General features: G+C 46.7%; 2 protein-coding genes across 3 annotated transcripts in view; one reads left to right on the forward strand and one right to left on the reverse strand.

The window, feature by feature from the left end:
• Positions 1–2,336, reverse strand: part of Dcakd (dephospho-CoA kinase domain containing) — a 34,481-nt gene extending 32,145 nt beyond the window's left edge. For both annotated transcript variants that reach the window (XM_055619595.1, XM_055619594.1), the window contains exon 1: positions 2,222–2,336. The gene's annotated coding sequence lies outside the window, so the exon portion shown is untranslated. The remainder of the gene's footprint in view (positions 1–2,221) is intronic.
• A 265-nt stretch (positions 2,337–2,601) lies between these two features.
• The window catches only part of Nmt1 (N-myristoyltransferase 1), a 32,333-nt gene continuing 7,857 nt past the window's right edge, over positions 2,602–27,077 (forward strand). The window contains exons 1-7 of the mRNA XM_055619593.1: positions 2,602–2,775; positions 14,422–14,530; positions 15,681–15,825; positions 20,333–20,451; positions 23,334–23,425; positions 24,988–25,104; positions 26,437–26,607. Coding sequence (XP_055475568.1) covers positions 2,645–2,775; positions 14,422–14,530; positions 15,681–15,825; positions 20,333–20,451; positions 23,334–23,425; positions 24,988–25,104; positions 26,437–26,607 — 884 coding nt within the window. The 5' untranslated portion in view covers positions 2,602–2,644. The remainder of the gene's footprint in view (positions 2,776–14,421; positions 14,531–15,680; positions 15,826–20,332; positions 20,452–23,333; positions 23,426–24,987; positions 25,105–26,436; positions 26,608–27,077) is intronic.

The raw sequence follows: 27,077 nt of genomic DNA on the forward strand, positions 1-27,077 counted from the left end.
ATGCACCATCCTGAGATGGGGAGATGGTTCAGTGAGAAAAAAAAAGATATGCTGGGCATGTTGGTACATGCCTTTAATCCCTGAACCCGAGAGCAGAAGCAGGAGATCTCTGAGTTCTAGGCCAGGCTGGTTCACATAGCAAGTTCCAGGACAGCCAGGACCACAAAGGTAAGGCCCTATCATAAATATATCTGCTGTGCAATCATGAGGACCTGAATTAAAATTTTGTAGCATCCATGTAAAATCTGGTCATGGCGCTGTGTGCTTGTAACTTCAGAACACATAGAGCCCAGCCAGTCTAGGTGAAAACAGTGAGCTCCGGGTTCTGTGAGAAAGCGTTTCTCAGGGGCGTGAGGCGGAAAACAATAGGAAAGAAATCTCTTCCGGCCTCTACGTTCGTGGGTGGGTGGGTGTGCACACCTTTACCCATGGAGCTTCTCCCAAAACGCTAAACACAAAAAGTGAAATAAAAGCACTCTCCTCTCAGGCAGTTAGGTTTTTCTACCTTCTGCCTAATAGGTAGCGTGCAGAAACCAACACCACAAGACTAGGAACTAGAATAATAGATGTAAGTTCTCATCCAAGCTCTGCAACTGAGGCTCACTGAGGGGCAAGTACAATTTTCTTTACTTCCCCTCCCCCGTCTACTTTACAAGAGCATATAAGTTAAGGGGACAATAGGAAAGTTAACCTTCAGGTGGTGAGATGGCTCAGTGGGTCAAGGCGCAAACTTGCACACACACACACACACACACACACACACACACACACACATATAAATGTAATATGCTGGATGTAGTAAGGCACTGAACCCAGGGCCTCACACAAGCTAGGCAAGCCCTCTACCACTGCGCCCTGGTGTCAATGTTGAAAGAGCAGCTTTGGTCCTGAAGAGATGAGTGTTGGTGACAGCTAAGCCCAAGTGGGCAGCTCTGATTGCTTTTCAAAATCAAACAGACATGATCAAGGACTGTTTGCATCTTTGGGGTCTATTTTCTTTCCTGGGTCTGCCACTAATGCAAGTGAAGTCAGCTATATTTAGCTCTGTGTTGTACTTTGCCTTCTGTGAGTCAGAGGGGAATTGTATCTTCCCTTTGCAAAGGCACAGACCATTTCCCTTTTTTGGCCGAATAGCTCTCTGTTGATAAGAACCAGTCTTCTCTCACCACCCACCATATTCAAGACAAATAGGAAATCTCTAAACCCAAGTCTTTGGGCTATCTTCTCAGAATTACGATTAGATTAGTCACAGGACGGAGACCAAAGGGACTGATGCATTCAGGCAATTCTAAGATAGAGGCTGCAATTACCTTCCTGTAACCGATTTTCCTGTGGTGATTGCATGTATCCTACAATGTGACCGTCGTGACGGTAAAGAATTAAAGAGGGCATAGAGTAGGTAGATCCAGATTTATATACAGATTTTGCCGCCTACAAGCAATACCAACATTTCAGGAACAGTCTTTTCCTCTGTGAAAAAGGAATAATAATGGCATGTACATTTTAGGCTTGTACGAAGTCATGTACAAAAAGCCTCACCCCAGAGCCTCGTGCTTAAGTGCTCATTAAGAGTTGTAATGGGGAGTTAGGGGAGCCCACGAGGACTCAACTCTAGACTAAAAACTACGGGCAATTAATGCTAAAAAGGGTGGAAGAAATTTTCCTCCCCAGGGAAGAGCACATCAGCCTTGAAATCATATGCATAACATTATGCCGACTGAGAAGGCTGTAGGCGCGCGCACACACACACTCTCTCACACACACACACCTATGTAACAATTAAGAAAAGGAGGCCATGCATTTTAGAGGAAGGTGGGGGTTATATGGGAGGAGTTAGAAAAAGGAGGAAAGGGAAGGGGGGTGAGATGATGTAATTAAAATCCTTAAAAAAAAAAGACTTGTGATGTAAGGGGAATCTACTGGGGAATCGAAGGACAATGTGAAGAAGAGCTCGGTACAAAACTAGAAACCCAAAACCAGTAAGCCTCGGCTCCAATCAATCGTCTTCAGGCTCAGGATTAGTGCTCCAAACACCTCAGCCCGCCGCCTCCTGGTTTTATAGCCTCCGGGTTTTAGACTTCCAATGACCCAGGTCTGCCTAAAAGGCCGGAGTGAGGAACGCGGCCGAGAGCAAACCTGGCTTCCGGTATGAAAGCCCTCTCCAAGGGCCATTAGGGCTCCTGGAGAATCGCAGCCATGGACCTCAGTGTCTTTCACTTACCCAGGAATGGTAACGGTCCTTAACGGTAGCCGATAACGGCTCACCTGTGCCCGGTGACTATCAAAGGGAAACTGGAAAGCTTGGACTTTGCAGCCCTTCACTCGCGAAACCCTAACTCAACATGGGAACTGCAACTCCCAGCATGCCCCGCGACCACCCTGTAAAGTGTGTTAGCTCGCTTCGCCTCAGAGCGTGGCTGAACCTAGGGGCTTCCGGAATTGCTGCCCACTCCTCTCAAGGCCGCGTCCCTTCATGATTTCTGGGCTTTGTAGTCCGCTTCGGTACACTTTCTTGAGAACAAACCACCCTTAGTGTCAGATTTCTTCACAAACACTACAAAACCCAGAATACAGCGCTTATTTCCCCTGTCCAATAGGAGCCCTCCATGTAGCGGGGCGCGGAGCTCGGCTCTCGCAACCCAAGATGGCGGATGAGAGTGAGACAGCAGTGAAGCTGCCGGCACCTTCGCTGCCAGTCATGATGGAAGGGAACGGAAACGGCCATGAGCACTGCAGCGATTGCGAGAACGAGGAGAACAACAGCTACAACCGAAGGTAACGAGATCCTCGTAGCCCAATTCCTGTCCGGTCTCCCACAAGCTTGGTATCTGGGGTGCGGGGAAGTCACCGGGAGCTTAGTTTAACCCCACCCCCATGTTCTTATTGGCTAAGCCATTGTGATCCTGCCCAGCGATTGGTTTCTGCCTTTGTCATTTACCAGGGTGGGTGCTCGGATATTAAGGGTCGGAGACATGCAGTACTTTCATTATATAAAAGTTCTGTGTAGCGAACCAGTCGTGTGCTTCGGGCACTGTAGGGGGAAAAGAACATTTTTGGACGGTGGGTTTCGATAGTACATCGCAGAGCAGTCTAGAAACTGCAGTTCAGAAGGAACGTTACTTCTAGAGGTGCATGAACAACGTGACTAGCAATAAACGAATGATAGAATATTTCGTTAGAGTTCACGGTCAGTGAAGAAATTCACCAGGCTGTACAAGCCATGCGTGTAATTATGTTGTAAAATATCACCGCCGGAGAATTCCAGAATACAAAGTTGCCTTATAAATCCCGTGTTGTTAGCGATGTGATAATGTTTTGACTTACTCAGTGTCTACGGCCTCAGATAATCCGTGGATATTGTTAAGAGTCCATTTTATTGTACCTTTACTTTGTTAATTTGGTGAAGTGGCTCAAAGCTTCAACAAAGTGGTGTTGCTTCTTGGAGAACATTTGGTGTTTCTGGGATACTGCTGTACATCTTGTTCTTTAGGTGTCTTCCCGGGGCTTTTGTTTGTTTGTTTGTTACGTTTTTTGAGATATATTCTCTCTGTGTACCTCCGACTGGCCTGGGACATGCCATGTAGAACAGGTTGACCCCAAACTTGGGGTGATGCTCTTGCCTCTGCCTTCCAGATGTAGGGATTACTATATATAGGCCACCGTGGAGGTCAGGGTCTTACTATGAGTAATTGCTGGCTTTTGTTACTAGAGAAGAAGAAATGGGCCAGATATTTGAGAGTTTTTGTTTTGTTTTTTTCTTCCAAATCAGTACATCTGTAAGCCAGTCACCGTGAATACTGTATTTTTGTTAACATTATTTTTCTGCTGCTAACAGACTGTCTGTCCATCTATCTATACATATGTACTTTTTTGTGTGTAAAGAGACTTGTGGGTTTCTAACTGTCTCTGAGTGTTTGGTAGTCTGATTTTTATAGCCAGATTTTGTTATAGCCAGCTTGTCATTAGCAGTAGCCAGCAACCCTAGCTTCCTCCTTACCCCAGTTAAAGCTGAGATAAAGGTAGAAGGTCATAACCTTTGGATACACTCTATTTATTCTTCTATTCTAGAGATGGTTGAACAAAGGATTAAATGATTAGTAATCTGCCTGTGGTGAGTTTTAGGTTTAAAAAAGATCTAGTTTCTTGTTCTTTAGCCAGTATGGAAGAAAAAAAAAAGTCACAGGAATGTGGCTGAAAAGGAAGCTTGCCAAATTTGATTTTATGTCTATGTTCTGTTGCTGTAACTCACAACAGAGCTAATGTAACAGCCCATTTAAGCCAGCCGCTATTCCCACGAATGGAAGAGCGGAGAAAGAGGAAGTAGAAGCTGGGGAAGAAGCTGGGCAGGTCTCCCGAGAAAAAAAAACCCAATCAGATGAGAGTGCTGAATGTGAAAGTCATTTCAGAAGTGGAAGTGTGAACTTTTTCTTTGTTCATTCTGTAATTGCTGTGTTTTTCTCTGTGAAACTGTTGCCCTGATCAGTGTCAATCTTCTTTTAAATTAACTCATTTATTTTTAAATCGGTTTTGTACTCTGAAAAACTGCAGTTTGCAAAACTTTGGCACGACCTGGGGTAGAGCTCAGCCATAGAGCATGTGCTTAACATGTCGCAGGCCCTGGTATGTAGTCACAAGCATAAAAACCAAGAAAAGCCTGTTTGCCAGGAAGTTCTTTGTTTTGGTTGTAGTACCATGGAGTGGCAGCTCCCCTCTCCCAAACTCTTCGGGAGTGTTTGAGTGAGCAAGTTACTTTAGTGCACTTTGGAGGTGGCGGGAGACAGACTACTTCTGACGATGGAATCAGCGTTTCTGTTTTGTGTTCAAAACAAAGTGTTTTGGAAAGAGACAGCATCACCCTTGGAAAAGAATGAACCTCGAGTCATTCAAAACTGCTTTGAGGAGGGTGTGGTGGTGCAATCCTCCTCCTCCTCCCCCTTCTCCTCTTCCTCCTCATCCTCCTCCTACTTTTTCTTCTTCTTCTTGTTTTGTTTTCGAGACAGGGTATATCTGTGTGGTCCTGTGGATTTCTGTGAGTTCAAGGCTAGCCTGGTCTTTGTAGCAGACCAGCCAGGACTACATAGTGAAACTCTGTGTACAAAAGCAAAATAAAACCTGTTTTGAAAGCCTCATTGTGATACTCAATAGTTGTGATTTTGGGAGAGTTTCTTTATCTACAGTTGTTTATGAGATTAGAGAGAAACATTTAGAATGTACCTCTCCCTTTCTGTTCTTTCTTCCTATCTTCCCCTTTCCCAAGCCTTCCATTAATTTTACAAATGTATTTTAATAGCTTTACTATAGCAATAAGTGATATGTTTGATAATGTATTGTGTCCAGGTCTCCATTTCCTGGGCTGTTAAGATGCATGAGAGCAAGGGTTACATCCTGGAGATGCCTGGTGCCTAGTAGGTATTATTGAGTGAGCCAGGGTTGGCGCATGCCTGTGACCCCAGCCCTCAGAGAACCAGGGGCAGCGGATCCGTGAGCTCAAGCCCAGCCTGATCTACAAAGCGAGTCCCAGACAGCCAAGGCTACATAGAGGAAACCCTGTCCAGAAAAAAAAAAAAAAAAAAAAAAAATGGTGTGTGTGTGTATTTAGAGGTCAGAAGAGTTTTGGGGGCTCAGTTCTCTCCTTCCATCTTGTTAGGGCAGGGCTCCTTGGTTGGTTCTGCCTTGCTGCGCACGCTAGGTTAACGGGCTTTCGGGCTTCCAGGTGATTCTCATAGCTCTGCCTTGAGTCTTGTCACCACCTGCAGCCTTTCTGCATGGGTTCTGAGGATGGCGCATAGGCGGTCAGGCTTCCATAGCTAGCACCTTTATCACCAACATTCTTGTTTGTTGAAGGTTGGAGATGGGGTTTCTCTGTGTAACCCTGGCTGTCTTGGGCTCCCTTTATAGACCAGGCTGGCCTCGAACTCACAAGAGATCCTCCTGCTTCTGCCTCCCAGGTGCTGGGATCAAAGGTGTGCTGCCACCGCCCGGCTAGTTTTCTTTCTTATACAGCTCAGGACCTAGGGATAGTGCTGCCTTCGGTGGGCTGGGCCCTCCTGTGTCAGCACTCAAGACATGTCCACAGGCCAGCCTGATCTAGGCAGCTCTTCAGTCCAGTCCCTCCTCTCAGATGACTGCAGGCTGTATCAGGTTGACAGTTTCATGCAAATAGGACAGAAGATAAATTCTACAAAGCTTTCCTTACTTGCTTTTGTCTTCCTTTTGTCTCAAAGTGGCTGTATCTATGCTGTTAGTTGGCTTATAATTGCATCTAGCACTTGGGAAGAAGAAATCTTTTTAGGCATTTACTTCATTCCCCCCCCCCCCTCAGCCTTTGGTTTTTCAAAACTAGATCAAAGCAGAAATGAAGAGAACGCTCATCGCTGATATCAAATAAGTATTTCTAATTATGTTTTCTAATTAAATGGCATTTAAAAAAGAAACTAATCAAGAGCTGCTTCAAAGAGAAGAAACTGGAGAGCAAAAGAAATTAGAAGCAAATGAAGCCTATTTCAGGGAGCCTGCTGCCCATGGCAGACTGGTTTTGATGATCTCCCACACTGCTGAACTAATGTGCTCACTTTGACAGGCGGCCAGTTAACCCTTTCTCTCTCAAGCTGGAAGATTAGGGGCTTTACGGAGATGCTTCTGTAGTTTTTTCTCTTTATTTTTTTCTTTTAAATCTGAAATCTTCATTTATTACATTTATTTATTTGTGTGGATGTTTTGTGTGTGCATAGCAAGCTTGTGGAGGTCAGAGGAAACTCATGGGAATCGTTTGACCATATAGGTCCTGGGGATCAAACTCAGAGTATCAGCCTTGGCTCCAAGCACCTCAGCCCACTTTATCTCACCTGTTCCTCCATTCTCTTTGTTTGTTTGTTGTTTATTTTATTGAGACAGGGTCTCAGCTTGTATCCAAGGCTGCCTTCAAATTTGTGGTGATCCCCTACCTCAGCCCTGCCTCCCAAAGGCTAGAATTACAGGAATGAGCCACAACTCCTAGTTCTGCGAGCCTCTTTCTGATTTCTCAGGCAAGGTGTCCTTGGGATTGTTCCCTTAAAGGGCAAGAAATGCAATGTTCTATATACTAAGCCCCTAAAATTAACAGCTGACGCGCCTTGCCAGGGGCAGCGCTTGCTTTCCACAGTTTGTTTAGCGCTACTGACAGGGGAGCAGCTGAAGGGTGGCTGGGTTGAGTGCCCGCCATGACTGTCAGTGTGCTGAACCCTTCGGTGCATCTCCTTTCCGTTGGGAAGAGCAGTTCTGCTTTTGTCCTGCGCCTCCACCTCATCCTCTGACACTAGAGGATCCATTTTCAACTCGCTGGGTGTGTTTTTCTCGGGAGTTGCCTTCTGTGTTCTGACTTTTTTTTGGTGGTGGTGGTGGTGGTGGTGGTGGTGCTCTCAGACCCAGGACCTTACACATGATAGGCACAACCTATCCCCAGCTCCTGCATCGTGTAGCAGCAAGCGTCCTCTCTCTGGATGCCTTCAGCAACCTGTGGGTTTCCTCAGACTAGGGAATTAGGTGGCAGTGGAGCTGGCCAGCACTTTACCTCTCCTTAGCATTTGGTTTGATCTTTGACTTGCCAAGTCACAGTGCATCAAACACTCAGTGTGTGGAATTTTGGTTTCATGGCTTCCCTGTTTTAGTCTTGTTCTGTGTGAGCCCTGCTGGCCCAGCTTTTACTCAGTTATATCAGAGTCTTCGTGAGCTCCCGAAGGTAGCTCTCCTCTCTGACAGGAATTGGCTCATTGAATCCTCAGAACATCCAGAGAAGTCAAAGTGACAATAAAAGCAGTCCTCTGCAGTTCTGCCTGCGTAGCCTCCTAGTGCCTCTGGGGCCATAATAATTTAGGATTCATAAGCAAGCTTTTTTTCTTTTCGCACTTTTAAAATTCTGCATATTTGAGAATGTACTCCAGTGTGGCAGTGCCCTTGTGGATGTCAGAGGACATCGTAAAGGAAGTCAGTTCATCCATTCCACCGTGTAGACCCTGGGTTCAGTCTCCGGTGACCAGGCTTAGCAGCAGCCATTTGCCCTTTTGAGCCATCCAGTCTAACTAATTGGTGGGGGTATTGGAGTTTGGGGGTGGTATCCAGTGACCCAGCAGCCACAGCAGAGCAGAGACTGCAGCGGACACTGGCTGGTGCCACCTGGCCCCCTCCTGAGTGGCTTCTAAATGTCTCGGCTTTGTGAGGATGGCTGGTGGCTGTGTCACACCCCTGAGGGAACCTTCATTTGCAAAAGGCTCTCCTGATGCTGAAATCATTACTAGACGTCAGGATTTATTTTGGTACCTTTCTGTAGAAAACTTGCACTATACTCTCAAGAATAGCTTTAGCTTTCAGAGATGGAGAGCATAGGGAGCTGGAGTCGGGGCTCAGAGTCGAACATCAGGAGCCTTCTAACCGTTCCAGGGATTCTCTGGTCTGTGAGGTCACTTTATGTACAAACATACACATAAAAGTTAAGAAAATTAAAGCTGAGTATGTCTTATAGGCCTTTAATCCCATCACTTGAGAGGCAAAGGCAGACAGATCTTTGTGGGTTTGAGGCCAGCCTGGTCACCATGATGAGTTCCAGGACATCCAGGGCCTTATAGTGAGACCCTGTGTCAAAAAAAGAAAGAGAAAGAGAGCCTCATGCCCTGGTACACAAGAGGCTGGCCAGCATAGGAGAATCTTGAACAAGGTTATCCACGGTGAGTTCCCATTGCAAACAAGACAAAAGAAGGAAATCAGTGAGCAAAAATTACAGATTTTACCTTCTGAACTTTGTTCTCCTAAACCTGCGTTCTATGTTGCAGACAGCACCGTTTGAATAGTGCCAGTGGCACTGTCTGCTTTGACCTCAGAAATGGGTCATGGCCTGAGGGGGGGGGGGGCAGTGGCCAGGAGTAAGGAAGTTGGTTTTTGAAAATCCCAACCAAGGCACAGAAGAGCACAGCACTTCACTGCTTTCTCAGAATGTTGGCACAGCTGGCTGTGGAAACAGCACTAGATAGGTTTCACTGACCTCTTTTGGGCTGCAGCTTTTCTGAGTTTTATTTTAGTCCATTGTGCCTAGAAAGCATCAGGCAAGCATAAAACTGTTGAACTAGCTGTGTATGCAGTGTAATAGGAGGGGCTGTGGGAAACAGCCCTGTGATGTGGCCCCCGTGCTCAGAGCATTTTTAAAGTCTTTGGGAGGCGAAGAAAGAAACCCGTCATTTTCTGTAAATAATTATATGTATATACTTTTTAGGAGATTGTAATTTTAAAGCAGATGTCAGTGAGAGTTGGAGGAGTCAGAGACAGGCTGTCAGAATAAAACGTGGCTCGTCCTCCACATGCAGCACGAACTGACCTGGAACTCTTCGTCTTCCTGCCTTGGTGTCCCTGCTGCTGCCACTGTCGGCATGTGGCACCATGCCTGCCTTTCCTTGGCACCCCCAACACCTGCTCTTGTACACTGAAGCTTCGTTCCTGGGCCTGGCATGAGAAGACAAATAATAACATGGCTTTGGGGGCTTCCCAGATGCATCCTTGTGGGGCAGTGGTTCTCCACCTCCAGGTCTCATATCAGACCTCCCAGATATCAGAGATTTACATCACAGTTCATAACAGTAACAAAACAACGGTTATGAAGTAGCAACGATTCGATTTTATGGTTTGAGGTCACCACAACATGAAGAAGTGCGTTAAGAGGTCTCAGCACTGGGAAGGTTGAGAACCACCACTCTAGGAGATGAGATGGTAACATTGGGGAAGGGGTCCCCGCATCTTTAGAGAGTAGCTTGTTTCTGGTTGGTTGTTCCTTGGTACTGGTTGGCTAGTTGGTGACCAGGTTGCCTCATGTAGTTTCCTGCAAGCAACAGGTTAAGGCAGACTGCTGTGAGATCCCTCGCAAGGGTGAAGGTTCAGTGCCCCCTCTCCCATGATAGGTTTTAGTTTTTAGCACACACATCTGAGTGTGTGTCATCCTGTAAGAGGGAGAGGGGCCTATGTTATAGACTCGTGTTGTCAGGAAGTTGTGTGCTCCTTCTGCTCATCTGTCAGCTTGCCCTTCCCTCCCACCCACACACAGCCGGCACTGTTCTATTTCAGAAGCACAGAGGCTCATTTGCCATCTCCTCCTCCTGCCTTGATTTTGTACAAGAGCATCCATAAGATTTCTTGTGTGTTTGAATTTAAAATTTAGAGCCTTTATTTTAAAATGACGTTTCTGTTGGGTATGGTAGCGCACGTCTTTTAATCCAGCACTCAGGAGGCAGAGGCAGCCAGATTTCTGTGAGTTTGAGGCCAGTGTGGTCTACACAGGGAGTTCCAGGACAGCCAGGGCTGCACAGAGAAGCCATTTTTGTTTTGTTTTAAAGACATTTCTAGTTGATTGTGGTGGTTCATACGTAAAGTCATAGGACTTCAGTGGCTGAGTTCAAAATCAGCCTGGACTGCAGTGTGAGACCCTAGCTCACACATGGCCACAGTGTGTGTGTAGGTCAGAAGACAGCGTTGAGCTGGTTCTCCTCCCGCCCTCACATGAATCTCTGGGGTTGGATTCAGTGCCTGGCTTGTACTGCAGGGACTTTCCCTTGCTAAGCCATCTCAACGGCTCTGAAGATATCCTTTCCTAATTGCTTTTCTTCCCTGCCCTGGATCTGTCATTCTTCCAATTCATCCTACGCTTGCTGGGTTACTTACTGATTGATATTCCCCACCCCCACCCCAAGACAGGGTCTCTCTCTGTACCCCTGGCTGTCCTGGATCCTCCTGCCTCTGCCTCCCAAATGCTAGGAATAAAGGTGTGCGCTTGACTTAACTTGGTCAGCTTTGCTTTACAATACGATCAGTGGGCTGGTGGGATGGCTCATAGGTTAACAGCACTTGCTGCTCTGCAGAGGGCTCTGGTTCAGTTCCCAACACCTACATGTTGGTTCAAGCCATCCATCATTCCAGTTCCAGGGTATCTGCCACCGTCTTCTCACTTCCACAGGCACCAGGCACATGCCTGGGGTACACAAACACATGCAGACAAAAGTCTTATACATACAGACCAGCAGCCTTTCTGTGTGAACACCTATCTCAGTTCTCATAGCAGATACTTCCTGCCTCCCAAGGACAGAGTTCACTCAAGCATTTGCTCTGTGTTTTGGACAGAAAGGACCAAGTTAAGCTTTGGTTTGCTGTAATAAGTGTGTGCCTCTGCTCAGTCTCTGGCTTGTATTTATGAGAAATTTCTGTTTCAGTTTACTGAATCCTGACATGCCCTGGAATAGTCAACCAAGACCCTGGCCTCAAAACTCCAGGGTTCAGGTAGTCTCGTCTCATCCTCCCAAGCAGGGTGGGACTGCATCACCTTGCTCGTTTTCCCGCTCTTCCGGCAGCTGCATTCTCCACGCTTCTGTACTCGGTGTCTTATGAATCAGTTATTATAATGGCCTTGAATGATACTAGAGAATCTTTGGTATCTCCTGATTGGTTTTCTTCCTTTTGGGGCTGTTGTCAGTAAGATCGCGGCAATCTCACGTGTTCTCATAGTTGTGGCTTGATACCTCAGTACAATGAATGATGACATTAACACATAAAGCCACAGTCAGGTGTAGGGGTGCACGCCTGTAATCCCCGCACTCAGGGAGGCAGAGGCAGGTAGATCTCTGAGTTCAAGGCCAGCCTGGTCTATAAAGTGAGTGCAGGACAGCCAAGGCTACACAGAGAAACCCTGTCTCTAAAAGCAAACAAACAAAACAAAAACTGTAAAGTCAGGTGTGCTGGTACATACCTTTTGTCCTGGTACTTAAGAGGTAGAGGCGGGAAGATCTCTTCGAATTGAAGACCAACCTTGCCTATAGAGAGAGACTTTGTCTCAGAACAAAATAAACCAGCTTACCACCAAAACCAGAACAAGAGTACATAGTCTGTGGTCTTTCCACAGAAATGGGATTCAGGGTGTCTCTTCTGAAGAAGCCGAGGAGGTGGACTGACTGACCATCTTTCTTTTCTTGACAGTTTCACTATGTAGTACTGGCTGGCTTGGAATTCACGCTGTAGCCCAAGATGGCCACAAACTTAATGAGCTTCCTGCCACCCCCCCCCCAACTTGTGCCACTGTGCTCAGCCAAGAAATACATTCCATAGTGATTTGCGCACTCTGTTTGAGAGAGGTTATTTATTACCGTGTAAAGTCGTGTTTAGTAAGTACCCAGCTGGTTAACTAACAGGCAGCATTCTCTTTTCATGGCTGTTTGTTGGTGGTTTTGAGACACAGTCTTGCAGCGTAGCCTGGCTAGCCTGGGATGATGTAGACCAGGATGACCTTCAACTTGCGGCAGTGATCCTGCAAAGATCCCAAAGATGAGACACCACATCTGTATGCAGCATTCATTTCTCCTTTTTATTCTTTTTGCAAAAAATTAAATAAAAATGATTTATATGGTGGTAATTCATACACAAGACCCTGATAATTCATTCTATAAACTGGAATAAAACACACAAACTGGATTTTATTTAACCTTTCAAATACCATACATAGTCCTGAGACTGAAAAGAGAGTATCTCTGAAATAAGACCACAGAGTAGTTGTGATAGGCTCTAAGTGGGACTATATTGGATAAAAAGATAAGTTATTAAGAGGGAGTTATCTGAGGTCATGAGTAACTATGGCTCCTGTTCTTTGCTGTGGCCTTGGAAGATTAACTGAGCATCTGGTTTTAAGGAGTTTGCCTTTTCCATCTCTGAATGTCACGGTCCCCCCTCTGTGCTGTGCCTTCTGGGTCTCATTAATAGAATACTCATTAGGTGCATTTGTGTCCAGACTTGATGACCATATGCTCGTCTAAGGCAGAGAACTGCCAGCCCCTATGGCTCCCTGGTTTCATAACCCTTTTATAGTCGCCTGGATCCGCAGGAGATAAATCTGAAGAGTCTGCATATAAAGAGACAGCAGTGTGTGTCTGCCGGGTCCATCTCCCCGCCTTCTTACTCCAGTACTGGCGATAAAACCTGTTGTCTGGAGCAGGCTAGGTAAGCAGGCTAAGCTAGCCTCAGACCAAGAAATGGAAGTGTGTGATAACACACTTTCTCTTTGTGTGTGTGTACTTACCACCATTGATAGCATCTTATCAGTTGCTATAAGGTGGCATTAATATTCAAATAACCGCAAAACACTTTGAAACCTTTAAGTACCATTTTTTCCTCTTTTAAATTAAAAAAAAAAATTTAAACAGTGTTCTACACTGTAGCTCAGGCTAGCCTAAAACTTTCTGTGTTGTCCTCCAGACTGGCCTGGGACTCAGGAGCCACCATGTCTTGTTTTTTCTTTGTTTCTTTCTTTTCTTTTGTAAAGCCAAGGTGTTGCAATGTAGCCCTTGCTGGTCTGGAACTTGCTATGCTGTGTAGACAAGGTTCACTTTGAGCTCACGGAGATCCACCTGCTTCTTGCCTCTGCCTCCTGTATGCTAAGATTGAAGATGTGCACCACCGTGTCTGTTTGATGGTGTGCTTACTGCAGCCTCCCGAGGGCTCTAATAGCAAGGGTGTGACAGCATGCCTGGCCTCATTTTGACATGTTCATGGAGCCAGGAAACTGTTTTTGCCATGTCTTACTGAGGGAAAGCAGCATGAGGAAGTTCCCTTACTACTTCCACACACAGAGTTTTCATCTGTCTGTGGCAAAAGTAGCTATGTGAGACTATTGTGGTTGAATTTTCCCAAGATTCCTAGTTTGATGGGTTTGCCATTACTGACCACTTAAGGTCTTGCTGCCCAATGTGTAATTCAGGTACTTATCTTTACATATCCCCCTCACCTCCTCAAAAAAGGTTGTGGTAGCTTGTAACTGCCATCCCCAGCTCCTAGGAGGCAGAGGCAGGAGGGTTGCCATAAATTCAAGGCCAGCCCAAGATACATACCAGGTACTGAGCCAGAAATCCTGTCTTAGAAAAAAAAAAAAAAGAAAGGACTGGGAATGTGACTTGGTTGGTAGAATGTTTGCTTTGCATGCAAGAAGCTCTGGGTTTGAGCCCCATAAACCAGGTGGAGGAATGCCTGTAAGCTCAGCACTCTCCAGGTGGAAGCAGGAGGATCAAAAGTTAAGTCATTGTTGGAGGTCAGCTTGAAACTGTCAGTGAGTACATGCATATGTTCATGCCTGAATGAATGAGTGAAACCAAAAACAGAAAAGGCCCTTTGTCATAACCTAGACCTGCCTTGCACAGTGTCTCCTGAGGAGCTGAGGGGCGGAAGTGGAGAGGGGAGGTATGCTTGCTAATGCCCTCCAAACGCCCCTTCTGGGAACTGGAGTCTCCAGTCTGCTTCTGAAGCCAGTGGGCTTGATTAACGGAGGTCTGCTCTACAGAAAGGCCTTTTGTCAGTGTAGTTGAAAGCATTTGGTTTTTGTTGCTGTTGTTTCTTTTTCGAGGCTCCATCAGTGTTTACTTTGTCTTACAGTGGCTTGAGTCCAGCCAATGACACCGGAGCCAAAAAGAAGAAAAAGAAACAGAAGAAGAAGAAAGAGAAAAGCAATGACACAGATTCAACCCAGGATCAGCCTGTGAAGGTAACAAGGAGATGTTTTCCTATGACTGATGAGTTTTGGGGTAATTGTAAAGGAATAGATCATCTACACTTGTATTATTTAAAGATGGAATGCAGCCCAGGGATGTTTGTCCTCTGTGCCCTAGACCTTGGTGCTGAAATTGCTCACGGTACCTTAAGAGACTCTGCAGGTTAGACCCGATTCTCAAACACGGCACACGCAGAATTCTGGGTGCACATGGCACGTGTGTGCTCTGCGTATAGCAGTGGCTCTTGATCTCCGGGATCGTAAGTCCCTTGCAGCCAAGCCTTATGATCCCCTAGACCCACACAGTGGGGTCCAACTCTGACCGCCACACACATAGAAGATGCCTGACTAATTCACAATTTTTAAAGAAGAACTTGTAGGATAATAGGCAATCAAGGTTTCTTTTCTTTTCTTGTTTTGTTCTGTTCTGTTTTTGTGATCCTAGGGCTTGAACCCAGTGTCTTGCACATTCAAGGCAGGTACTCTATCACTAAGCTACACCGCCAGCCCCCAGTTTTGCTGTGTGTGGGTATAGGTGTATATGTGTAAGTCGGTGCTAGAGATCAAACACAGGCCCTCATGCTGGAGTGGCAAGCACTTTACCAACTGGGCTCTGGGCTCTCTTATAGCTCTAATTTTTCTTTCTTTCTCAACAGGGTTTCTCTGTGTCGCCTTAAATGTCCTGAACACACTTTGTAGACCGGGCTGGCCTTGAACTCACAGAGATCTGCCTGCTTCTGCCTCCCAGAGTGCTGGGATTACAGACATGCACCACTGCACCCTGCTGAACCCTTTTTTTTTTTTTTTTTTTTTTTTTTTTTTTGATACAGGGTTTCATGTAGCGAAGGTTGTCCTCAAACTTCTAATCCTCCTGCGTCTCTACCTGCTGAGAGCTAGGATTACAGATGTGTACTCCTGTACCAAGCTAAGTCTATGTGTGTGAGACAGGGTTTCGCTGTTTCACTGTGTTTGGCCTGGAGCTCTCTGTGTAAACCAAGCCAGCTCACAGAGATTTACCTGCCTCTGCTTCCTAGGATTACAGGCGAGCTTCACCACACATAGCCTAGCCAGCTCTTGAACTCACAATGAATTGGAAGTCTTGATAACACAGTGGGCCTTTTCTTTCTCCAACTGTCTTGCCCAGATGAACTCTCTGCCAGCAGAGAGGATCCAGGAAATACAGAAGGCCATTGAGCTGTTCTCAGTGGGTCAGGGACCTGCCAAAACTATGGAGGAAGCCAGCAAGCGAAGCTACCAGTTCTGGGATACACAGCCAGTCCCCAAATTGGGTATGTATTTCCTTTCCCAGGTGAGAGCAAGGAATGTGCCTTTGCTGAGCTTCTGTGGGAGTTTTGTGGGGGAGGGCCATAAGGTCCTCGAGTTCTTTGGTAGTTTTTACTAGAGGATTGTCTTTAAAAGGAGCATCTAAAAGACTATTGTTCAGAGACCTTATCATTTCACAGCAGCACACACAGAACAAATGATTCTTTTTAGTCCATCATCTTTGTAAGTGAACCTACAGAGAACAGTGTCTTAGTACATGGTGAGTGGGCATGTCTGCCCATGGGTATCTCTTCCCACTTAGAAAGACTGTTTCGTCTGTGTAGACAGATGTGAACTTTGGAATGGGGGGAGTTTCCAGCATCGTCCACTTTTCTCTCAGTTAATACATGCTCACTGAGTTCAAACAGCCATGCTCAACGCCCAGAGTGCCATATGTGCTTCATCAGGTGCCCTTACAAGCCCTCGTGGAGGGGGCCGGAGAGATGGCTCAGTGGTTAAAAGCACTGTCTGCTCTTCCAAAGGACCCGGGTTCAATTCCCAGCACCCACATGGCAGTTCACAACTGTCTGTAACCCCAATTCCAAGGGATCTGATACCTTCACACTAATGCACATAAAATGAAATAAAGTATTAAAAAATTATATATATATATATATATATATATATATATATATATATATATATATGCGCCATGGTGAAGTTAGGAGTGGTGGCACACACCTTTTCTTCCCGCACCTGGAGGCAGAGAACAAGTGGATCTCTGTGTTTGAGGCTAGCCTGGTCTACCAGGGGAGTTTCAGTCCAGCTGGAGTTACATAGTGAGATCCTGTCCCCCCCTCCCAAAAAAAAAAACCTAAACTAAACTAAAAAAATGCTATGATAGACTTGTGAAGGGATTGGTCAGACAGAAGTCCCAAAAGCATTCCAGAAAACACTGCACATGCTGCTGTGTGAAATGTCTGGTAGGCTGAAGCCGCTGCCCTGGGCACGAAGCCTCAGAGCTTCTGTGGACAAAGGTCTTATGAGTGAGTGGGGTTCGCTCCTGGGACCATTGGGGGCCCAATCCTTGTTTCATAAGTATGTAGCTGAGGAAGAAAATTTTTTATATTTAAAATATTTATTATTTTTTAAAATATGTGTATGTGTGTGGATACACATATACATATCTGTACCTGTGAGTCCAGACCCAAAACAACAGGTATTAGCCAGTACTGTGCTGGGAACGAGTGTGGGCCCTCCATGTGGGCCCTCTGCAGCATGTCTACTTAACTGCTGGGCCATCTCTCTAGCAAACAAAACACGTGCTGTGGCATCAAATGTAAGTGACGGTTAGGTTTTCATTGTCACTATTCTTCTGCAGAAACATTGTAAGACTTATAGTACATTGTGGGTTGGGAAGGCAGAGCCAAGTCAAACACCAGGAAGTAAAAACACAGCTGTGTCCAACAGCATTTGTCTGCAGAGATGGGGAGCATATTAAGTGGTCTGTGTTATGAAGGGTCAGCAGTTATAAAGTGAAACTAGCCAGCTATGGGAGCACATGCCCTTAATCTCAGCATTTGAGCGCATTGGAGAGGCATCTCTGGGTTTGAGGCCAACCTGATCAACAGACTGAGTTCTAGGAGAGCCAGAGCTACACAGAGAAACCCTGTCTCAAAACAACAACAAAGAACTAAGTCCTGCTGGGCATGGGCATATACCTGTAAGGAGATTTTATATTTTAGTTTTGTGTTTTTGTTTTTGTTTTTCTATTCACAAACTCTAGTTCCCAAATAAATCACACAGAGACATTTGATTTATTAATAAGCTTTAGTAACTGGGGCAGATATGATCTATTCCAGCCCATCTAAGCTAGGCTAGCTGTTTTCCGGCCATGTGCCCTGATTTACATGCCATACTGGTCCTGCCTGGGCTGTTTCTGCTCCATAAGGTCAGTTCTTAATTGCCACCGCTTTTCTCTTCCTCCTCTTCCTTCCTGTCTCCCTACCTCGTGGTTCCTACCTGAGACCCCAAGACTGGGAATGGAAGTTCCACCTGCTGTCCTCTGTTGCCTAGCTATAGGCTATCCAGCTTCTTTATTAGCCAACCGGAGACATTGGGGAGCAAAGTTAAACAACATTGGTCAATGTGTGTGACAGTACCCACTTCTGGACTGTTACTAGATCTCAGGGCCCAGAATTCAGCATCTGAATTCACAGTGGCCAGACCAGCCCCCAACATATGCCTCTAGTATAAAACAAAATTTGTCGAATGATTTAGTTTTAGTTTTAAAAAAATTATTTATTTTTATGTACATTTAGCATACATATATGTCTGCGTGAGCGAGTGGGATCCACTGGGAATTGAAGCAGGGTCCTCCGGAAGAGCACCGTGCTCTCAACTGCTGAGCCAGCTCTCCAGCCCTGTCTTAGTTTTTAGTTTAGTGAGGGCTGGAGAAATGACTCGGCGGTTAAGAACGCTTGTTCTTGCAGAGAACCCAGGTTCGGTTCCAAGCACTATGTGGTGGCTGGCACCCACCCATAACTCCAGTTCCAGGGGATCTGACCCGTTCTGCTGATCGTCATTGGCGTCAGGCACACATATGGTGCATATACACACGTGCAGGCAAAACACTCATACACGTAAAAATAAATGAGTTTAAAATTTTATGTGCCAGTGCCTGTGTGTGTATGGTAGGCACGCGTTTGCTCTCGGAGGCTAGAAGAGGGTGCCATGTGCCACATCCCCTGGCCCTGGCCTTACGGGTCAGTTATGAGCCGCATGACATATCGGAGTCTGGAAGAGCAGCAGTGCTCAATCTCTGAGCCGTCTCCTACTCAGCAGTAGCCTTGACCTGAGCGAAGGCACCTTAGAGTTCATTGATGTTTCACAGCTTGCTGGCCTGCACGGTGCAACATGCCCAAGTGTGCTCAGAGCCAAAGCGACAGTGAAGTCACATGACCCTGCCCAGAATACCTCAGATTTGGTACACGCTTAATTTGCTTTCTTTTCTCTTAATTTTTATTTATTATACACACAGTGTTCTGCCTGCACATCAGCAGAGGCACCAGATCTCATTATTGATGATTATGAGCCACCAGGTGGTTGCTGGGAATTGAACTCAGCAGCCAATGCTCTTAACCTCTGAGCCATCATTTAATTTTCGATTTGTTTTTGGCATGTGTGTTCAAAACCATTTACTATTGCCAAATTTTTCTTGACACCCTCACACTTTGACTTACATAAGCGCAGGTTATGACTCCAAGTTTCCAAAAGTTTGGTCTGTGTGACATTTGTCACATGCCCTGGATGAGCCTTCAGATCTGTCCAGCTACTCTCTCTTCTTATCTGGTTGAGGGGAGCAGGATTTTCCCCACTCAGCTTCATCTGTCCCTTTGGGGCTTATAACCTGTCTTCTACCTTAGGCTGCTCTTGGCTTTGCACAGGGGGGTAGGAGGCTACTCTGCTGAACAGGGCTCCTCCAATATGGAACTAAGTGGCTGGGGACAGTTAGAAGATAGTTGCTTAAAAGTGCTTGGAGGGCTTGGGTCTGGTCCGTACCCGTAATCCAGCATGGGGGCTAAAACAGGAGGATTGCTGCGAGCACAAGGCCAGCCTGGGCTACTTAGTAGTCTCCTGTCTTGGGGGGGGGGGGGACCAAAACAAAACAGAAAACGACAAAGCCTGTTTAGGGAGGGAACTTCGTGACTGCCTGGCTTTCCTCTCCTCCATCTGGTGTCAGTTCCTCCCCTTCATCTCAGCTCCCAAGCTCTCCCACAGAGGAGGGCTTGTGTCAGGGGGAGACTTCCTGGCATGAAGGCAGCACTGAGGCCCTGACCTGGCACTTAGCTGGCCCACAGGCCTGGATGCTGAGGCTAGAAGGCTGAGAGAGAGCCTGGCTCCTAGAGCCATCACCTGATTGAGGAGTGAGCCCAGTACATTGTTGCTGCTCTTGACACAGAGGCAGCCTTGTGCAACCTTAGAAATCTCCTCAGGTCAGGGAAGGGTGCCTGGGCTACGTGACGACACCCTACACCAACCAGGAGGGGGAAGCCAGATGAGCTAGGATGAGTATTTGTCATTCAGGAGCCCAGGAGAGAGTTAGAAGGGTTTCCACAAATGAGCCGCCTTGGATCCCAGGGATTATTTTGAGGTTTTGCTGTACGTTGGCCCTCAGCTAGGGACCAGGGGTGACTGGAGAGAGATTGCAGTTGCCAATCATAGAGTGTTCTTGAGCTGCAGGGTTCCTAGGGACCAAGGCTGTCATGTTGCCCAGACTGGCCTGAAGCCCACTGCCTAGTGGGAGATGACTTGGCTCCTGGTCCTTCTGCCTCATGAGTGCTGCCGTTACAGGTGTGCGCCACTCTGCCCAGGTTACTTAGTTCGGGGAATCACTCCCAGGCCTTTGTACAATCCAGGCAGCCACTCCACCAACTGAGCCTCATCGCCAACCCTCCGGCGAGTGTTTTCAGTGAGCCTCCCCTCACCTGTGCTGTGGGCAGACAGTAGACTCTGGCTGTGCTCTTCTTCTAGGCGAGGTAATCAACACCCATGGCCCTGTGGAACCTGACAAGGACAACATTCGCCAAGAGCCCTACACCCTACCTCAGGGCTTCACGTGGGACGCCTTGGACCTGGGAGACCGTGGTGTGGTGAGTAGGCCCAGCTTGCAGGCCGGACAGGTCTCTTAGGAGATGAGCCACAGCGAGCTGAACAAACCCCATCCAGTACTTTCTGGGCATGCCCCAGGCTCCTCCACCAGTGGGGAGCGTCATGCTCCTAAGGCTGGAAGCTGTCCTTCCGAAGTTCCCTATTGTGGAGTCTTTCCATTTATTTATTTATTTATTTATCTATTCATTTATTTATTTATTTATTTATTTATTTATTCATTCATTCATTCATTCATTCATTCATTCATTCATTCATTCCTTTGTCATTGTTTTTGCTTTTGTTCTGTTTTTTTGAGGTAAGGCCTCTCTGTTATGTAGCCCCGGCTGTCCAGGGTCTCACTACATAGACTAGGCTGCCCACCTGCCTCTGCCTCCTAAGAAGCAGCCTGGTTTCTTCTCTGTCTTGATTTGTGATCTGGGCTGCTGAGGTGTCTCTCCTTCCCTCCTCACCTTTCCTTAATGGCTCCCCAGTGCCTTTTTCATTTTTAATAATGGTCCAGGCCTTGTGAATGTATTGATGAATATTAATAATTAATATTCATCTATGTTATTAATAAAGCTTAGTTATTCCTTTATCAGCAATTTTCCCCAAATAGTCACACATGGAGACTTACAATTTATTCAAAAGCTAAACACAGAGCTCTACTTCCCTGCTGTCAGTTTCTCTTTGACATTGCAAAGTCTCTAATACAGTTATTATCTTCTCTGCAATCTGTCCTTTCTCCTCCCTCCTGCATCTCTCTTCTTGTGGTTTCCCTCTCGACCCCCAAAAAACACATCTTTTGCTCTGCCCCCCTCTGATTTTATTATCCAATCTGGGATAATTTGGGAGGCAAGAGTTACAATGAACGTAATTTTGGGTGTGTGAGTGTCTGCTTGTAAAAGAGAGCACGCAGACCTCTGGGAGCAAATAATTAACATTAGAATACATAGCACCGCACCAACCCCCCCCCCCCCCCCCCGTCATGAATGCACTCTGAACACGGAGCCTCAACCCCAGCTAGGCGCCTCTTTTTATTATTATCATTATGCTTAACATGAGTTTGCATGTGGGTGTGTGAGTGTCTGAGTAAGGGCTTTTGTTACTGTGATAAAACACCTCCCAACTCTCAGCTCACGCTCTACAACTGACGAGAAGTCAGGCAGGAACCGTCTGCTCCTTATGGAGGCATTTTCTCAGCGCTCCCTCTCCCTAGCTCTGTCTAGAACTAACCAGCACAGCGCATGGGCCAGCGGCACTGGGGCCGCTGCAGCTCCCGCTATAGGTGCTTGTGAATGCCTGATCTGGGTGTTGGGAAGAGCAGCAAACACTCTTACCAGTGAGCCACCTCTCCAGCCCCTGGTTTTTATTCTCAGTGTATGTGTAAGGGGAACAAGTGCCTGCCTGCAAGGGTGCATCATATGTTTGGCTCTTGTTTGGTTTGGTTTCTGAGCAGGGTCTCACTCTGAGGTGCCAGCAGGCCTGGAACTTGCTGTATAGACCAGGGTGTTCTTGAAGGGAGCTCCGTCTCCTCTCCAAGTGCCGGGATCCCAGCGATGCACCAGCATGCCTAGCACTTTTTTGGGGGTTGCTTTTTAAGTAGATGTGCTGGTATTACAGGCGTGTGTCACCAGCACCTGACTGTGTGGGACTAGGGGCTGGACCCAGAGCTCTGTGCGCACTGGGCAAGTAGACAAGCACTCCGCCAACTGGGCTGCTTACTCTCCCACCGCTTTCTTTTTCCCTTGGAGACGGAGTCTTATTATGTAACCCTGGCTGGCCTTGAACTTGAGTCAAATTCAAATGTCCTGCCTCACTTCCCTGAGTGCTAAGATTGCAGGCATGCACCATCATCACACTGGTTATCCCCTTGTTTTGACATCAGGGATTTTGGAATTTAGAATTTTTTTTTTTTCCTCTGTAAAGGATGATGAAAATAAAATGTAAATAGCTTCTTCCTCCCTCCACCCCCCCAGCTCTGCGCTCTGGTGATCCTCTCAGCTCAAACTCCCAAGGACTGTTGATTGCCAGCTCCGCCATTCCTGCATTAGGAGCAGATTTTTTTCTTTAACTTTTGCTGGGGGGGTGGACCGGGTAGAAGATTGGAAGAGAAGAGGGAAAACACCTGTGTGCCGTAGCATGCCTGTGGGGGGGTCAGAGGGCAACTTTGTGAAGTCAGTTCTCCCACCTTTGTGTGAGTCCCAGGGACTCATGAGACTTGTAAGTGCTTTTACCTTCTTGGACCAGCTGACGGAGACAACTGAGAAGGCAGAAAAAGGACAAAAGTCTTTTGGCCTAGAAAAAAGCCAAACTTTTTTTTTTTTTTAAGTATGGCAGTGAGGGGCTGGAGAGATGGCTCAGTGGCTAAGAGCACTGGCTGCTCTTTCAGAGGACCCGGGTTCAATTTCCACTATCCACATGGCAGCGCACGTCTGTCTGACACCCTCACACAGGCATACATGCAGGCAAAACACCAAAATACATTTTTTTAAATTCCTAATAAGAAAAGAATATATTTCATGAAAAAATAATGGCAGTGATGTCTTGAAAGTAAGTCATTTCATGACCAGCCCCCAAAATCATTTCTTCAAAGCATGGTCACAGAAAACAGGAAGCTTCCTCTAATGGATTAGAGTAATCCAGTTAGATGATGGTCTAGATGTGTACTAGTGTGACTCTGCCCCCTAGTGGTTCCATGTCTTATTGCAGCCAAAGGTACTTGTTCTAAAAGAGTCCTTGCCATGCCTGGGATGAAACAGGTCAAACAGGTCTGTGAGACTTGAGGTGGCTTTGGTAGTTTGCCTTGTTCTCTAAAGCTTGGGGTTGCAGGGGATTGGAGTTGGCCATCAATATGCATCAATGAGCATTTCTTATTTCTCTGCAGCTGAAAGAACTATACACCCTCCTGAATGAGAACTATGTGGAAGATGATGATAACATGTTCCGATTTGATTATTCCCCAGAGTTCCTTTTGTGGTAAGTTGTGAGGGGTGTCTTCATTATAGCTTTATTTAACTTGTAAACCTTAGGAATTTATTTCTCGTGGTTCTGGAGGCTAGGAAATCAAAGGAGCCAAAGGTTTAGTGTCTGGTAATATCCTGTTCTCCACCCTGCAAGATCTCTTCTCGTTTTAAGGGCAAAGCAGGCAGCAGAACCACAAGACACCCCGGAGTTCTTCCCCTTCCCAAGAGCCTTCGAGTGGCAAATTGCTGTGTTCTTGAGTTGGTGCATCTGGAGATTTGCTTTAAGTGGTGCTTAGGATGGAAACCTTCCTTAAAATAGACTGGTTGAGGGAGGCGTAAGAGGCAGTGCCCAAGAGAGGAGATCCTCTACTGTGTGGTGACCTTTGCAAGGGGAGAGGGCAGATGAGACCTAAGATTTGAAAGAAATGTTGTTTACTCTCCAGTCAGTGAGCAGGCGCACATACAGCCCGTCCTGGACAAGCCATCTACCAGCTTGGGCTACATGGAACAAGAAGGCAGAGGTGTGAGGCTGAAGTGGGGCGCCATCACCCCAGTGAACAGGGAAAAGCTGAAAGAGGGGAGATGCTGAGAGGCAGGTGGCAGAGCCCAGGGTTTCCACAGTTAGTTCCTAACCAGAAGACTCTGGCCTTCTGCATGGAACCTCTAGTACAAGCTCTGAGATGAGCATGAAGACTGGGCATGGTGGCATACTCCTATAAAACTGGCACTCCAGAGGTAGAAACAGGCAAATCTCTGTGTAGTTAAGGCCAGCTGAGGCTACCTAGTAAAAGCCTTCTTCCAAAAAAACAAAAATACTCGCCAGGCACGGTGGCACACACCTATACTCCCAGCACTCAGGGAGACAGAGCCAGGCTGATCTCTGTGAGTTCGAGGCCAGCCTGGTCTATAGAGTGAGTTCAGGATAGCCAAGGCTACACAGAAAAACTGTCTTGAAAAACCAGAAAAAGAGGCTGGAGAGATGGCTCAGAGGTTAAGAACACTGGCTGCTCTTTCAAAGGTCCTGAGTTCAATTCCCAGCAACCACATGGTAGCTCACAACCATCTATAACAGGATCTGGTGCCCTCTTCTGCTGTGTAGGTGTACATGCAGGCAGAATACTGTGTACATGATAAATAAATCTTTTTTTTAGAAAGCAAAAAAATTAAAAAAAAAAAAAAAACAGAAAAAAACAAAACAGAACCTAGCATAGGGCTGTATTTATAAGGCAGAACCAGGATGACCATAAGTTTGAGGCTAGCCCAGGGTACACAAGGAACCTTGTGTCAAAAAATAAAAAAATAATAATAATAAAGGCTGGGGTGTTGCTTAGTCCCGAAGAATGTGCCTAGAATATATGTGCAAGGCTGTCCTGTCTCCAGCAGGACAAAGAAAAAGATACTTGTGAGAAATGGCCGTGGCTCGATTCTCTCGGTATGGAGGAAGTCTTGTTCCATAAGAGAATGTAACCCCCAGGTGTTAGTACCAGGTCAGAACTGAACACGGCTCTGGAGGCTACGCAGCTCTCCAGCCTGCTGTAAGCCCTACCACAGCTCCTGTCCGAATCTTTGTTCCAGGGCTCTCCGGCCACCTGGTTGGCTCCCACAGTGGCACTGCGGGGTTCGAGTGGTCTCAAGTCGGAAACTGGTTGGGTTCATTAGTGCCATCCCAGCAAACATCCACATCTATGACACGTAAGCATCAGCCCTTTTGCCACCATCTTGCTGATTTGGGAGGGAAAAGAAAGCTACATATTCACCTATGAACAACAGGTGTCGGGCCAGTGAGGTGGAGGCATCTGTGTTCTGGGAATAAAACTCATCATGGGAACCACCTGTTTTGACATGCATGGTGGCACACATCTTTAGTCCCAACACATGGTGGCGAGGCAGGTGGATCTCTGAGTTCAAGGCTACCCTGATCTATATAGCAAGTTTCAGGCCAGCCAAGGTGAGACGGTCTCTGAGTTCTAGATGGGATCCTTGTCTGTGACCTATGGTGAGGCCATCCATTTCGGCCTTCCTGCCCCAGTCACATTGTGACACATTGAGCAACTTCAGAAATGGGCAGGAGGCAGTGTGACCTGGATTCAGGTGGCCTCATAGTCATCTGCTGCCGTCTTCTGGGTCTACAGCTGTAAATTCTTGTGGGAATCAAAATCCTGGAATATCTGTCAGTAGTGGTGCACATTAATACACTTAGAGTCTAAGCTGGGGTAGTTTTCTGAGGTGAGACAGGAGGGTTGATGGTTCAAGGCTGTCTTGAGCTTCGTATCAAGTTCAAGATCAGCCTTGTCCTCTGCCTTCTCCTCCTGCTGCTTCTGGTTTTTTATTTTATTTTATTTTATTTTACTTTATTTTATTTATTTATTTACTTACTTACTTACTTATTTTTGGTCTTAAGATTTATTTATTTATTTATTTATTTATTTATTTATTTATTTATTTATGAGTGCTTTAATTGCATGTATACCTGCATAGGGCATCAGATCCCATTACAGATGGTGATTGCTGAGAATTGACCTCAAGGTCAATTCCCTTTTTTTGTTTGTTTGTTTTCTGGGACAGGGAGGGATTCTCTGTGTAGCCCTAGCTGTCCTGGAACTTGCTCTAGGCTGGCCTTGAACTCAGAGATCCACCTGCCTCTGCCTCCCAAGTGCTGGGATCAAAGGTGTGTGCCACCACTGCCCAGCTGAGGTTTCTTAATGCTGCTTCGCTGCCTGCTGCGGGTGGGACTCCCCAGCCCACCCATAGGGCTCCCACGGGGACGTGCTGGCGGTACTTTAAGATAAAAGCATTTGACAAGGCTTCCCACTAGGGCCTTGAAGTAGAGGATGCGAGGCAAGCTTGCCAGGTAGACACTAGCCGTGGGTGGGAGCCGAGTGGGTGGGATTCCCCGGTAGTAACTGCTGAGTGGAGATGTCAGCAAACGCACACCTTCACGTGAGGCTCTGCCCACCCGGCAAGATTCCTGTCACGTTGAACCGGAAAAAGTCGTCTTGGCCCTCACTTCGCCTCCCTCTTCAGAGAGAAGAAAATGGTGGAGATCAACTTCCTGTGTGTCCACAAGAAGCTTCGCTCCAAGAGGGTGGCTCCAGTTCTGATCCGAGAGATAACCCGACGGGTCCACCTGGAGGGTATTTTCCAAGCTGTTTACACTGCCGGAGTGTTCTTGCCAAAGCCTGTTGGCACCTGCAGGTAAAAAGTTCTTCCTGCAGGGCTTGGGAATGCAGGTGCCAGGCTCTAGCTGAGGAACAATGTCACGATGACATGGCACTGCCCCGCCTGCTCTGTGCCAGTTTTCTGGGGTGTGGGTGACTGGGTGGCTGGGGGGAGCCAGGTAGAGAAGACGGCTCAGGAGCCTGGAAGGAATAGACACTGTCAGCTCAGGATTGCTAGTGAGGCAGGGGTTGTTTTTGAGGATGAGGCCAAATCTGGGTTTTCATAGAAAATCAAGTTTTAAATCTTTGGCTCAGCTTCATTATGAATATTTTGTGGATCAAAGGAAGCTTGTCTGATCCCTGTGTGATCTGAGGATAACCCCCACCTTAGAAAGTTGTTTGAAACAATTGAATAATCTCTGCCTAGAGAGCTGCAAAAATAACAACTCCAGGTGAACACAGAAGAGGAGGAAGGTGGAGGAGGGTAAGCTTGTCTGCCCGTCTTCT

The sequence above is a fragment of the Psammomys obesus genome, unplaced genomic scaffold (genome assembly GCF_907164565.1).
Source record: "Psammomys obesus unplaced genomic scaffold, mPsaObe1.curated_primary_1811, whole genome shotgun sequence".
Taxonomy (NCBI): Eukaryota; Metazoa; Chordata; class Mammalia; order Rodentia; family Muridae; genus Psammomys; species Psammomys obesus.